Below are 15,366 nucleotides of genomic sequence, written 5' to 3' on the forward strand. Positions count from 1 at the left end.
AAAAGTACCCGGGGAGGCGGTGGTTTAGGTGGGATGGGACGAGTTGATTAGGGAGTTGTGGAGGGAATTGACTCCGTGGGGAGCAGAAAGGGGTGGAGATGGGAAGATGTGGCCAGTAGGATCCCGTTGGAGGTGGCAAAAATGATGGAGGATTATATGCTGTATGCGACGGCTGATGGGGTGGAAGGTGAGGACAAGGGGGACTCTGTCTTTGTACGAAGGGGGATGGGGAGCAAGAGCGGAGTTGCTTGATATCGAGGAGACCCTAGTGAGAGCCTCATCTATAATGGAAGAGGGGAACCCCTGTTCCCTAAATCAATGCTGTGCAGGTCTGTTCAAGAACCTGATGGTGGTAGGAAAGTAACTGCTCCCGAAGCTGGTGGTGGGACTTCTGTACATCCTCCTACAGATGTGTATACATGGGTATGCAAGCAAAGAATTTCACTGTGCCTAGTCGCATGTGACATTAAAGTATGCTAATTCCAATTCCAATTCCAAGCCAAATGTAGTGGAGTTAATAGTTTCCGTCAAAGCCTGTAAGAACACCTGATATCACCAAGCATGGTCACCATGGGCACTGCCCTCCCCTCCATCAGAAGCATGTAAAGAAGGCACTGCCTCGTCTATCATCCAGGATCCACACCAGCCGGGCCACGCTCTCTTCTCACTGCTACCATCGGGCAGGAGGTACAGAAAGCACTTGTAGTTTGGATCTAACCTGCGTCTCTGAAGTTCTAGTGCAGTGACTTTACCGTTGCGCCACCGTGCCCCTTTGTACCTTCTCGCTGTGACTGTGTGGGCTTTCTCCAGGTGCTCCGGTTTCCTCGCCCATCTCAAAGACGTGCAGATTTGTAGGTTATTTGACTTCTGTAAATTGCCCCTGATGTGTACGATGAGAAAGTGGGACAACATGGAGCTAGTGTGCGGGTGATTGATGGGTGGCACGGACTCGGTGGGCCGAAGGGCCTGTTTCCACGCTGCATCCCTAAACCAAACTAAACTGATTGTATGTATAGGAAGGAACCCAGATGCTGGCTTGCACCAAAGATAGACACAAAAAGCTGGAGTTACTCAGGAGGTCAGGCAGGGTCTCCCTGAGAAAAGAAATAGATGATGTTTCAGGTCAAGACCCTTCCTTCTTCAGATTGAGATTCAGGGGAATGGGAAACATGAGATATAGAAGGTGCATGGAACAAAAGAATGAAAAATATGCAAAAAGGAATGATGATCAGGGAAAAGGTAGAGCCCACAATAGTCCATTGTTGGCTGTGGGGTAGGTGAGAACGAGTTATACAGACTGTGAAACTCAACGGGATGATTGTGAAGCTAGTACGACCACTGAGGCTGGGGAGGGATGGAGAAAGGGGGGATGCAAGGGTTACTTGAAGTTAGAAAAATCAATACTCATCCCACTGGGTTGTAAGCTGCCTAAGTGAGATATGATTAAGAAGGAACTGCAGATGCTGGAAAATCGAAGATAGACAAAAATGCTGGAGGAACTCAGCGGGTGAGGCAGCATCTATGGAGCGAAGGAAATGGGCGACGTTTCGGGTTGAGACCTTTCAGTCTGAAGAAGGGTCTCGACACGAAACAACGCCTATTTCCTTTGCTCCATAGATGCTGCCTCACCCGCTGAGTTTCTCCAGCATTTGTGTCTTCCTTCTAAGCGAGATATGAGGTGTTGTTCCTCCAATTTGTGTGTTGGCCTCACACTGACAGTGGAGGTGGTCCAGTGCAGAAAGGTCAGTGTGGGAGGGGGAGTTAAAGTATTTGGCAAACCGTTCAGGCCAAGGCGTACAGCGAAACGATTGCCGAGTCTGTGCTTGGTCTCGCCGATATATAGGAGTATGCTGATAGTATGCTGTTCTATAAGGATTTGTTTCCCTCCACCAGTGTCGACTGAAGAGCAGGTCACGGAGAAACCCATCCAGGACTGCTGCGCTTGTGGAACAGCCAAGTACCGGGTGACGTTTTATGGAAATTGGTCGGAGAAAACTCATCCGAGAGATTATCCAAGTAAGACATGAAACCTCCATCAATGAGCCCTTCTCGTCATATACTGAATGTCTTTTGCATCGCGGGCTTTAATAGACTGTGAAATAGTCTTTAAGATTAGACTTAAATCAATTTAAGGAGGCCAGTGACTTTCAAATGAATTCATCAGTTTTTTGAGCTACAGTGATGAAGTGGGGGGGGGGGGGGGGGGGGGAATATAATGAAACACGGGAAAAGGTTGATGAGTTTAATAAAAGCTGCAGTTAACCCTTCAGAAGGAGGAAATAAAAGAGGCCACCAAAATAAATGAATCCTTATGAGAAGTGTTACAGTGGAGCTCTGATTGTCTGGTATCTGTTAGTTCTCGAAACCCTGGCGGTTCAGCACTTGGTGCATCGGTTCCTCATTCCTGCTCTCTCGCTCACCCAGGCTCCGCACACATTGTAAACCCACCTGGAGCCCCCATCCGATGTTTCCTTTAAACTCCCTTCATTGAACGCTCCAACTTCAGGCGGCACGGTGGCGCAGCGGTAGAGTTGCTGCCTCACAGCGCCAGAGGCCCAGGTTCAATCCTGACTACGGGTGCTGGTCTTTACGGAGTTAGTGCGCTCTCCCTGTGACCGCGTGGGTTTTCTCCGGGTGCTCCGGTTTCCCGCCGCACTCCAAAGCCGTGCGGGTTTGTAGGTTAATTGGCTTTGGTAAAATTGTAAATCGCCCCTAGTGTGTAGGATAGCGGATAGTGCAGGGATCGCTGGTCGGCGCGGACTCGGTGGGCCGAAAGGCCTGTTTCCTTGCTGTATCCCTAAAGTAACGAGACAAAGGGGGAGTAGAGGAGGAGTGAAATGTAAGGCCGGAGGGAGGGGGCTTTGAGTCCCTGTCGCATTATTATATACACACTTACCATTTAGACAGTCTGTTGCCTTCCTTGTAAATCACCGAACGTACATCCCAACTTTTGACTGAAGAAGGGCCCCAACTCAAAACATTGGCTTCAGTGATATTGTCCAACTGGTTGAGTAACTCCTTCTCTTTGTGTATAGTCCCAACCCTTGTACTCAGTGATAGACACAAAGTGCTGGAGTAACTTAGCGGGTCAGGCTGCATTTCTGGAGAAAAAGGATGGGTGCCAACCCAGCTTGTAACCCAGCAGTATGAACGATGATTTATCTAATTTTAAGTAACCTCTGTCTGCCACCTCTCCCTGACCCCAACCCTAGCCATCCTACTAGTTCCACTGTTCACATCCTTGTATCCCTTCAATATCATCTCTTCCCAAGCCAACTTTATGCTTCACACGAACCTCCTCTCACCCTTCATCAGCCCACCCATCCATTTAAACCTCTGTTCCTTTAACACACCACTTGTATCCCCTTTAATCCCATGGATATATTCAAGAGAGAGTTAGATCTTAGGGCTAATGGAATCAAGGGATATTATGAGGAGAAAGCAGGAACGGGGTACTGATTTTGGGTGATCAGCCGTGATCATATTGAATGGCGGTGCTGGCTCAATGGGCCTAATGCCCTACTCCTGCACCTATTTTCTATGCTTCTATACTATCCGCCTCCACATTGCCACATTTTTTCTGCCCACTGATTACAGCAGGTTCTCCAGATTCCCAATGGGATTTATTAACAACCGTCTCATATTTATGACCCTTGTCCTGTTTTCTCTTGGAAGAGGAATCATCTTCATCTGTTCTATTTTGAACAGCTTCATCACTTTAAAGACCTCAATCACATCTTCTCTCGTAATTCTCACTTCACAGACATGATCCCGTTTGTTCCTTCCTGATAGCTTCAGCTTTGGTTTTAATCTTCAAAGCTTTTCAAAGCTCAAAGTTTAGAGATACACCGCAGAAACAGGGCCCTTCGGCCCACCGAGTCCACTCCGACCAGCGATCCCCGCACACTAACACTATCCTACACATGCAAGGGACAATTTACAATTTTCCCAAGCCAATTAGCCTTCAAACCTGTACGTCTTTGGAGAACGGGAGGAAACTGGAGGTCCCGGAGAAAACCCACGTGGGTCACGGGGAGAACGTGCAAACTCCGTACCGACAGCACCCGCAGACAGGATTGAACCCGGGTCTCTGGCGCTGTAAGACAGCAACTCTACCGCTGCACCACCATGCCACCCTGTAGATCAAACAGATTCTCTCACAGGCCACTTCAGTTAATCTCCCGAATAACTGCAGCCTTTAAAAAAAATGTTGCTTGTTTGCCAAGTTGATTTGCATGTGTTTATATAAAATTTTAAAACCTGCTTAGTTCTGGCTGTTGCCTTGATTACAAGTTGCTAATTGTCCATTCCAACACTCCGTGAAAGCCACTCTTTCGCAATGAGCGCATTGAAGCCATGTAGCCGGGAATGTGAGCAAAAAACAACCTGCTGGAAGAACTCAGTGGGTCAGGCAGCAACTGCGGAGAGAGTGGACAGACAACGTTTTGGGTCAGATCCTTCTTAATTGTTAGGGTGGTCTGGACAAAGGAGAATAGGACTATATTGAGTAGAATATGATTATATTGAGTAGGACTATATTGAGTACTGTATTATTAATCCACAAGTCTAATCAGAGAGAACAGGCACAATCGAAAACCTTGTGTGCAATGCAGGCAAATCATGCTATACATGAGTGGCCTAATTGTACTCCTGAGATTATGATTTGAAAGGAGAGCAGACAAATACATCTTTTTCAATGTAGTTCTGTGCATGTGGCGATAAAAAAAAAACTAACCCCAATACAGTACAATCAGAGAGGGCACTGAGTATGTGGAGTGAGCTGTCAGAGCAAGTGGTTGAGGGAGTAACAACATTTGAAAGACATTAGTGCAGCTAGGAAGGTTCAGAAGGATATCGGTCAAATACGGGTGAATGGGATTTGTGTCGATGGGCATTTTGGTTGGCATGGTGGAGTTGGGTCTGATATCATTGTACAGGACTCAACGGAAAGATATAGGAAAGATATTGTCAAGCTTGAAAGGGTTCAGAAAAGAGTTACGAGGATGTTGCCAGGACTAGAGGGTGTGAGCTATAGGGAGGGGTTGAGTAGGCTGGGTCTCTATTCCATGGAGCGCAGGAGGATGAAGGGAGATCTTATAGAGGTATACAAAATCATGAGATCGGGTAGATGCACAGAGTAGGGGAATCGAGGACCAGAGGACATAGTTTCAAGGTGAAGGGGAAAAGACTTAATAGGAATCCAAGGGGTAACTTTTTCTCACAAAGGGTGGTGGGTTTATGGACAAAGCTGCCTGGGAAAGTAGTTGAGGCAGGGACAATCCCATTGTTTAAGAAACAGTTAGATAGGTACCTGGATCGGACAGGTTTGGAGGGATATGGACCAAGCGCAGGCAAGCGGGACTAGTGTAGCTGGGATATAGTTGGCGGGTGTGGGCGAATTGGGCTGAAGGGCCTGTTTCCACACTGTATCACTCTATGACTCTATGTAAATCAAAAAGGAGCCTCGGGTAAATGCTCCATCTGAGAGACGACACACTCTATTAGAGGAGTACTTTTCTGGCACTGAGGTTTTTGTGTACCTGAGTGTGACGTTGGACTGATGCAGTGGTGAGGCTACATTGCAATGCAGTGACCAGCTTGCAATGGCAGAACTTTTAAAAGCCATATTTCTGGACTGTTGGTTTGTTCCAGTTGCAGAACCTCTCTGCACCAATACACTCTTAACTTGATTGCTTCCCATTTGAATGATTCGGCCACGTTCTCGAATAACCTTCAGCTGCACTGCTCGCTTCAGGTTCTCTCAGCTGTGATTATTGAAGCACTTTAGATTCCCGTGATGGCGCTCCTGTACTGGGTAATTACCTCAGGAAGATGGGTTGATGAAGCAATTTTGGATGGCACTGCTGTGGGGAGATGTATCGGAGTTAAGGGACTTGCCCATCTCCCAATTCTTGACCTCGCCACCTTCATGCACTTATTTCCGGGATTACAATGACCCTTCCATCAGCGAATCAATAGGAAAATCCAGTCAGAATTTACCCGCAGCACACGCCCAATCCCACAGTTTTGGTAATATTGTACTAATACATTGGCATCAATTGGATGGGTTGTCAAAGACTAGAGGGCATAGCTTTAAGGCGAAAGGGGCAACGTTTAAAGGAGATGTGTGGGGTAAGTTTTTTTTTCACTGAGAGTGGTGGGCACCTGGAACATGTTGTCAGGGTGGTGGTGGAAGCAGATACAATTGTGGTGTTTAAGAATCTTTAGGATAGGCACGTGGATATGCAGGAGATGCAAGGGCATGGAACACATGCGGGCAGAGGAGATTAACATGGCATTGTGTTTGGCACAGAGACACTGTGGGCCGAATTGCCTGCTCCTGTGCTGTACCTTTCCATGCTCTATGCCATGTGAAAGCAAGCAGATCATCTGGTGGTTTATCCCAGCACTTTATATCGAATCGTGCCCAGCGCTTTTGTGCAGAGATGAACCCCAATTAACACATGAGCCAAAAACAAAGTGGTGGAAGAACTCAGCGGTTCCAGGGTGGGGATTGGGTAGATGATGATTCGGGTCAGGAACTATCTTCTGACCCAAAACGCCATCTATCCATTTTCTCCAGAGTTCCTCCTGCACTGTTTTCTGCTCAAGATTGAAGCATCTTGAGTCTTCTGATTAACACACGATAAGCACCTCAAATCCACAGGTTAATTTTTTTTTTAGCTTAGAGATACAACGCGGAAACAGTCCCTTCGGCCAACCAAGTCCGCTCCAACCAACGATCCCCGCACATCAATATTATCCTCCACGTACTCGGGGCAATTTACAATTTTATCGAAGCCAATTAACCTACAAACCTGCACCCCATTGGAGTGCGGGATGGAATCAGAGCACCCGGAGAAAACGCACGCAGGTCACGGGGAGAACGTAGAAACTCCATACAGACTCCGTAGTCAGGATCGAACCCGGGTCTCTGGCAACTCTACCGCTGCGCCACTGTGCCGCAAGGGTGAAGAGGGTTACCCAAGGTAAAATGTCAGCTTGAGTCATGTTTGAGACATCCACAAGCCAACTAAAGATATTGGAAGAAAGTTGGTGCTTCCTTTGGAGGTGTATGCAATCCATTTCGAAATTGCTGGAGAGTTATTATTTAACAAAAGGAACAATTTAAAATACTTCAACGTGAACAATAATTTTTAAGTTTAAGGCAATGGCACGATATTGAGCAAGGCCCAGATGGGAGATGCTGAAAGGATACAGGGTGGTAGACGGACATGTGTACTGAGCTTCAACTCTTCACTCTGTCTCTGTGATCCTGTGCAAAGATACAGCTTTCAGAATCCACCCCTTAAAACTTTGATGCAGCTGTAGCTCGTGAATACTTGTTCGGCATTCCTGTATCCACTATCTTAACGCAGATGTTAATCAGTAACGTGCCTGCGAGGAATGTCATTTGATCGTGTTAAATGCTTGTCTGCTAACATGCTGGGGAGTCATTCCTGGAATAGCTGAACCCGTTGCTGGTTTCCCCAGCAAGACTAATTCACAGTTTACTAATTAATCGTGAGCTCGTGGCTTGTGCAACGTTGGAGATGGGAACATCACGGGAAGGTCCAACATTTGACACTCTGTTCTGATTGAATAAGATCTTGCATCTAAATTCCCAGCTCAAACCGCTCAGGTCCTTCCAGATGCTGACATGGGCCTGTCCCACTTGGGCGTCATTTGCGTACCACGCAGGTGGCGTGCGAAGATTTTGTGAATTCCAAAATTCTGGGGCGCCGTGCGCAACCACGCGTCACTGCCTACTTCACCAGGCACCATGCGCGCGTAATGCACACCATGCACGTGTCACGTGCGGGTCACGACGCGCACATCGTGACGCATAAATGATGTCGCGTAAATGACACGCAAAGGGCGCCCAAGTGTGACAGGCCCTTTAACTAATAGCCATTGCGTTAAGATGCAAGCGTGTTTCGTTGTCATATGCACCAAGAGCTGAACAATGAAATTCTTACTTGCTGTAGTTTTACAGGCACATTAACGCATCAACACGACAAATAAATATGCAATAATACAATAAATGATCAGTTATTACCAGGTTAATGTTCGGAGGCATAAATATTACCAACAATCTTTTCTGGACCAACGACGTTGAAGCTGCAGACGAGAAAACTCATCAACGCCTCTATTCCCTCGTGATGCTGAAGAGAATCGGCATGTCTCCAAACCTCCACAGACCCACGGGTGGCAAGGTAGCACAGCGGTAGAGTTGCTGCCTCACAGCACCTTCAGAGACCCGGGTTCCATCCTGACTATGGGTGTTGTCTGTATGGAGTTTGTATGTTCTCCCCGTGACCTGTGTGAGTTTCTCTGATATCTTCGGTTTCCTCCCACACTCCAAAGACGTACAGGTTTGTAGGTTAATGGCTTGGTATAAATGTAAATTGTCTCTGGTGTGTGGGTAGAATAGTGTTAATGTGCAGTGATCGCTGGTCGGTGCGGACTTGGTGGGCCTGTATCTGTAAATTAACCTAACTAAACTACACCATGGAAAGCATACTGTCGGGTTGCCTCACAGCCTGGATCGGATCAGCTCTGCCTTAGACCCCAAGTAATAGCAGGTTGTGGATGTAGCCCAGTCCATCACACAGACCAGACTCCCCACCACTGACACCATATACACTTCACTTGACCAATGCAGCTCTACTAACTAATGCAGCTCTACTAACTAATGCAGCTCTACTAACTAATGCAGCTCTACTAACTAATGCAGCTCTACTAACTAATGCAGCTCTACTAACTAATGCAACTCTACTAACTAATGCAGCTCTACTAACTAATGCAGCTCTACTAACTAATGCAGCTCTACTAACTAATGCAGCTCTACTAACTAATGCAGCTCTACTAACTAATGCAGCTCTACTAACTAATGCAGCTCTACTAACTAATGCAGCTCTAGTAACTCTAGTAACTCTAATGCAGCTCTACTAACTAATGCAGCTCTACTAACTAATGCAGCTCTACTAACTAATGCAGCTCTACTAACTAATGCAGCTCTAGTAACTAATGCAGCTCTACTAACTAATGCAGCTCTACTAACTAATGCAGCTCTAGTAACTAATGCAGCTCTACTAACTGCAGCTCTAGTAACTAATGCAGCTCTACTAACTAATGCAGCTCTACTAACTAATGCAGCTCTACTAACTAATGCAGCTCTACTAACTAATGCAGCTCTACTAACTAATGCAGCTCTACTAACTAGTGCAGCTCTAGTAACTAATGCAGTTCTACTAACTACTACAGCTCTAGTAACTAATGCAGTTTTACTAACTAATGCAGCTCCAGTAACTCACACAGTTCTACTAACTAATGCAGCTCTAGTAACTAATGCAGCTCTACTAACTAATGCAGCTCTACTAACTAATGCAGCTCTACTCTACTAACTAATGCAGCTCTACTAACTAATGCAGCTCTCTAGTAACTAACGCAGTTCTACTAACTACTGCAGCTCTACTAACTAATGCAGCTCTAGTAACTAATGCAGCTCTAGTAACTAATGCAGCTCTAGTAACTAATGCAGCTCTACTAACTAACGCAGCTCTACTAACTAATGCAGCTCTACTAACTAATGCAGCTCTAGTGACAATGCTCTGCTAACTAATGCAGATCTAGTAACTGCTCCACTGGATCACCTGGGTTAGCAGGCAGGGTTAGATAACAAGAACACAATTCCCTTGGAACCAGCAACTAGTATAATGCCTAATGTCCAGAGATACCTTTGAAGAAAACACTAGAAAGTGAACAGCATGCTCCACTAGCACTAAGATGCATGAGGAAAGCAGCCGACATAATCAAGGTGCTTCCCTACTCCGGTCATTCCGACTTCTCGCTGCTTCCAATGGGCAGAAGGTACAAAAGCTTGAAAACAGACACTGCCAGACTCCGGAATAGTTTCTTCACCTCTATAATCAGACTTCTGAATGGTCTCTCCATGCGCTAGGCTACAGTCCCAAGTGTGCAACCTACCTCACTATGGACACTTTTTCCCTGGTACTCTTACACTAATGCTGGGAACTATATTTTGTAGGTACACAAAAAAGCTGGAGAAACTCAGCGGGTGCAGCAGCATCTATGGAGCGAAGGAAATAGGCAACGTTTCGGGACGAAACGTTGCCTATTTCCTTCGCTCCATAGATGCTGCTGCACCCGCTGAGTTTCTCCAGCTTATTTGTGTACCTTCGATTTTCCAGCATCTGCAGTTCCTTCTTAAATAAACTATATTTTGTACTCTGGTTTGATTCTCATTGCTCTACATTTTTGTACTTGCGTTTGGCTTGTAGTATTACAGTGTTAATGTTGTGTGGTATTATATAATTTGTTTGGCTAGCATGCAGACAAAAGGGGGGAGGGTGTTACTTAAAAGTAGAGAATTCCGTGTTCATCCTATGGGTTGCAAGCTGGCCAGGCAGAACATGAGCTGCTGTTCGCAAGCATTCAGTTTGCTTGTGACCTCACTCTGACAATGGAAGAGTGCTCTTCACGTATCCTTGCTATTTCTTCTCTAGATCGTTCCGTTCCCCTTTATGTACCGATCCTTCTTTTCACACCCCTAGCTCCTTAGTTTAATTTAGTTTTAGTTTAGTTTAGCGATAGAGGCCCTTTGGCCCACCGAGCCCACACCGACCGGCGATCCCCGCACACTGATGCCCCTGTCCCACTTAGGAAACCTGAACGCAAACCTCTGGAAACTTTGCGCCCCACCCAAGGTTTCCGTGCGGTTCCCGGAGGTTGCAGGTGGTTGCCGGAGGTTGCAGGTAGTGGAAGCAGGTTGGGAGACTGACAAAAACCTCCGGGAACCGCACGGAATCCTTTGGTGGGGCGCAAAGTCTCCAGAGGTTCCTGTTCAGGTTTCTGAAGTGGGACAGGGGCATAATGCCATCCTACACATACCAAGCGAATTAACCTACAAACCTGTATGTCTTTGGAGTGTAGGAGGAAACCGAAGATCTCGGGGGAAAAAACGCTCAGGTCACGGGGAGAACGTACAAACTCCGTACAGACAGCGCCCGTGGTCGGGATCGAACCTGGGTCCCTGCTGCTGTAAGCTCCAAGGCAGCAACTCTACCGCTGCGCCACCGTGCAAAATAATCTTTGTGCTCATGGTTTCCAGAATTTCAGCAGTTCTTTGGCCTCTGGATTGTAAAGTTTCTCCCAAAATTCCCACTCTGCGATCGTGTAGCTTCTGGCCATCAACACTGATGAACCCCTTTCATAATGGCAAGAGCACTCACTTGGCAAGCTAAGAGTTTGCCAGCTTGTTCAATCACTTCTGATGTGTGTGATTTCTCAACTCTGGTACGAAACAGTCAAACAATGGGACAATTATCGAGGCTCTTGTACCATCCAATTAGCCCCGCACAATAGTGATTCCTTATGAGTCACAGCATCAACACGTCCCAACCCACTCAAGTGTTCGTCACCCACCGAGAGAGAGAGAGAGACCAAGAAAGCAGGTAAAATGCCCGGCCAATTATCACTGGTTACAGGGCATCAGGGGGTGGGGTAGACAATGATGCAGGTTCAACATCGAAACAAAGAACTGCAGATGCAGTTATACGAAAGATAGACGCAAAGAGCTGGAGTAACTCAACGGGCCAGGCAGCATCTCTGAAGAGAGAGGATAGGTGACGTTTCAGGTCGGGACCCTTCTTCTGACTGAGAGTCATGGGTAGAATTCTCCCTCACCGGGGCACCACCGTACCCTGCCTGAGGTCATTTGTAGCTGGCCCTGATTGTTACTGGTCTTTATCTCGCCTCCAGCTCTTCAAGCCCCCCGCTCCTTTTCACCCCCTACTTGCAGTCTAAAGAAGGGTCCCCACCAGAAATTCAACCTGTCCTTTTTCTTCAGAGATACTAACTGACCCACTCAGTTATCCCCGCAGTTTGTGTCTATCTCGACCATCTCCCCAGTCCATTCAGGCAAGAGGTACAGAAGTGTGAAAACGCACCCCTCCAGATTCACGGGCAGTTTCTTTCCCAGCTGTTATCTGGCAGGCAACTGACCCACCCTATCAATGACTAGATAGCGGTCCTGAGCTACCACCTACCTCATTGGAGACCCCTGGACTATCTTCAATCAGACTCAGGATGTTGCCACGACTAGAGGGCCTGAGATACAGGGAGAGGTTGTGCAGGTGTGGACGATATTCCTTGGAACACTGCAGTGATCTTATAGATGTGTATATAATCAGGAGGGGAATAGACAGGATGAATGCACAGAATCTTTTACCCTGAGGAGGGGAATCAAGTACCAGAGGACATAGGTTTAGACAATAGACAATAGGTGCAGGAGTAGGCCATTCAGCCCTTTGAGCCAGCACCGCCATTCACTGTGATCATGGCTGATCATCCACACTCAGTATCCCGGTCCTGCATTCTCACCATATCCCCTGACTCCACTATCTTTAAGAGCTCTACCTAACTCTCTCTTGAAAGCACCCAGAGAATTGGCTTCCACTACCTTCTGAGGCAGAGAATTCCACAGATTCTCATCTCTCTGGGTAAAAAAATGTTTCCTCATCTCCGTTCTAAATGGCCTACCCATTATTCTGAGGTGAGAGGGAGGGGAAAGATTTAATAGGAACCTGAGGGGCAAATGTTTTACACGGTGGGTTCGTGGGTATATGGAATGAGCTGCGAGTGGAAGTAGTTGAGGCAGGTACTATAACAACATTTAAAAGACATTTGTACATTTACATGCATAAAAGAGTTGAGAGGGATATGGGCCAAATGCAGGCAGGTGGGACTAGTATAAACAGGGCAGCTTGGTTGGAATGGGCAAGTTGGGCCGAAGGGCCTGTTTCCTGCTGTTTTACTATGAACCTATGACATCGCCTATGACTAGAGAGGATACATCTTTTCTTAATTAATAAACAAACTCTCCACTGTTGCTCAACAGCTTTTTGAATGCTTCATTCATCAAAATCAATAACGTTCTTACATTTATCAATTTGCAGAGAATCATTAGAAACATTTTCCTGTATTTTTATTGGACTTATTTTTCCCTATTTCCCATTGCTATGTTGCATCACTGGATGCCAATATTTTTGTTATTTTAATTTTCTTTGCTCAACTTTTTTCTCCTCAAAATTGGCAGCCCTCCAATCTTTTAACCTAATCTTCATCATCTTTGTGGTCATCTTAATTATTGTCCGTAGACAAAAATGATGGAGAAACTCAGCGGGTGAGGCAGCATCTGTGGAGCGAAGGAAATAGGTGATGTTTCGGTGATCAGATTATGGAATGGTGCTCCCATCAGCTTAGTTCGTTTATTTTATAGGTACAGCACGGAAACAGGCCCTTCGGTCCAGCGAGACCGCACTGACCAGCGATCCCCACACATTAACACTATCTTACACACACTAGGGACAATTTACACTTATACCAAGCCAGTTAAATGGAGGAGGACTGGCCAAATTTTGTGCCTTCCACCACAGTGATGAATGCTGTAGTGGATGTTTGTGTTAAATTTTTATTGTGTTTTTGTGTGTTCTTTTTCATTGTATCGCTGCTGACAATTTCATTTCACTTGCACTTTATGTGCAAGTGACGAATAAAACTGATTGTTGTTGTTGATTGTTAACCTTTGATTGAGAACGTTCCAAACTCCGTACAGGCAGCACCCATAGTCGGGATCGAACCCGGGTTTCTGGTGCTGCAAGTGCTGTAAGGCGGCAACTCTACTGCTGCGCTAGGGAGTATAAGCAAAGGTGTAGTCCTGATCTTCCAAGCTACCACATTACACGTGCTGGGCCTTTTCCTCTGTAACTGTAATGTTCTACAGCTGCAACGCTATATCCTGCCCTCTGATATTTTTCTCTTTGAACTACCTGTTGTGAACTTGTGTATGGCTTGATTGCACTCAAGCAAAGTATGATTTGATGTAATTGGATAGCACGCAAACAAAACCTCTCCATTGTATCTCAACACACACAGCAAGTTCACCGAAGCTGGAGTCTGGCTGGCGGAAACATTTACGACGCGCTGCATTTGAACGTTCATTGCATTCTCTCTTCTCTCTCCTCCTCACGCAGAGTTTGCCACACACTGGTCCGCCATCATCGGCGCATCTCACTCCAAGTCCTACATGCTCTGGGAGTACGGCGGGTTTGCAAGTGACGGAGTGAGGCAGGTCGCCGAGTGGGGGTCCCCCGTGAAGATGGAAGAAGAAATCCGGCGGAAAGTAAGTCGGACTTTTTTTTAAATATATATATATATATTTTTTTAAAGAAATTTAAAAAAAAAGAAAGTAAGTCAGTCCCGGACTTGGTCTCCCGATGTGTTTGAGACCTTACATCAGAAATGCTCAAGTCATACCCGCAGTTGTTTCTGGAGGGGTACCTGAAATATGTTGCACAATATGTTGTAATGGAAGGTCCCACAGACATATGCACAATTGGTGCGGCTATTGCACTCCAAGATGTACTCTTATAGGTGGTTGAGTCTAAAGACAGTGGATGGAAATACATCCTCAGTCACTGGTGTATGTTGAGCATGCCACATCATTGTGGTTACCCGCTGTACCCTGTTTGCTGTCCATTGAAGTCAACTGGCACCAGTGGTTCAATGGTGCTTTAATTATCACATGTGTGAAATGCAAAGACACATAGATCTCCGGTGGCACTGCCAGTTGCCTGCAGCAGGTTCGTTGTTTCGACTATTTTTGTTTTTTTTTAGTTTGTCCGAAAAGTATGTTTTGGTGTTTCTCTGTATGTCTTGTGTGGGGGACGGGGATAGGGGGAAACCGTTTTCAGGCACCTACCTCAACGGAGATGCAATTTTTTTACTTGTCGCTTCTACGCCCCCTCCTCGTGGCCTTACAGCTGGTTTGGTGCGGCCTTTCCTGGAGTCGGGCCCAGAGCTTCAGCGGCGGCCGGGCGGGGACTTTGCCGGAGAAGCGCTCCGACCGCTGAGCGAATTGTGCAGAAAAAGTACAGAAATTGCGTACTGATTCCATGTGCAAGAGGCACCATTTAGAAAGACGAGTGCACACTGTAGGTATTATGAGCGGTGGCCGTTCCAGGCAAAATGCCAGGCTGCTGCGGGGCTTCCAGATGTTGCCTTTCTTGGACGTGTGAACCAAAGTCCCTCTCCTCTCCTCTCCTCGCCCGTCCACCTTTGATTCCCGGGGGCGCCTCCCGCAACCAACCTGCCGATTTCACCCAGAGAGTTGTGAATCTGTGGAATTTGCACACAGAGAGTTGTGAATCTGTGGAATTTTCACCCAGAGAGTTGTGAATCTGTGGAATTTTCACCCAGAGAGTTGTGAATCTGTGGAATTTTCTGCCACAAAAGGCAGTGGAGGCCATTTCACTGGATGCATTCAAGAGAGAGTTAGATATG

At 46.6% G+C, this 15,366-nt stretch overlaps 1 protein-coding gene across 1 annotated transcript in view; it reads left to right on the top strand.

Annotated features, from left to right (window-relative positions):
• LOC129705634 (spondin-1-like) overlaps positions 1-15,366 on the top strand; it is a 197,681-nt gene that overhangs the window by 17,660 nt on the left and 164,655 nt on the right. Inside the window, exons 5-6 of the mRNA XM_055649286.1 lie at positions 1,894-2,016; positions 14,058-14,206. Of these exons, the coding sequence (XP_055505261.1) occupies positions 1,894-2,016; positions 14,058-14,206 (272 nt within the window). The remainder of the gene's footprint in view (positions 1-1,893; positions 2,017-14,057; positions 14,207-15,366) is intronic.

This window comes from Leucoraja erinacea, chromosome 18 (assembly GCF_028641065.1).
Source record: "Leucoraja erinacea ecotype New England chromosome 18, Leri_hhj_1, whole genome shotgun sequence".
Classification (NCBI taxonomy): domain Eukaryota; kingdom Metazoa; phylum Chordata; class Chondrichthyes; order Rajiformes; family Rajidae; genus Leucoraja; species Leucoraja erinaceus.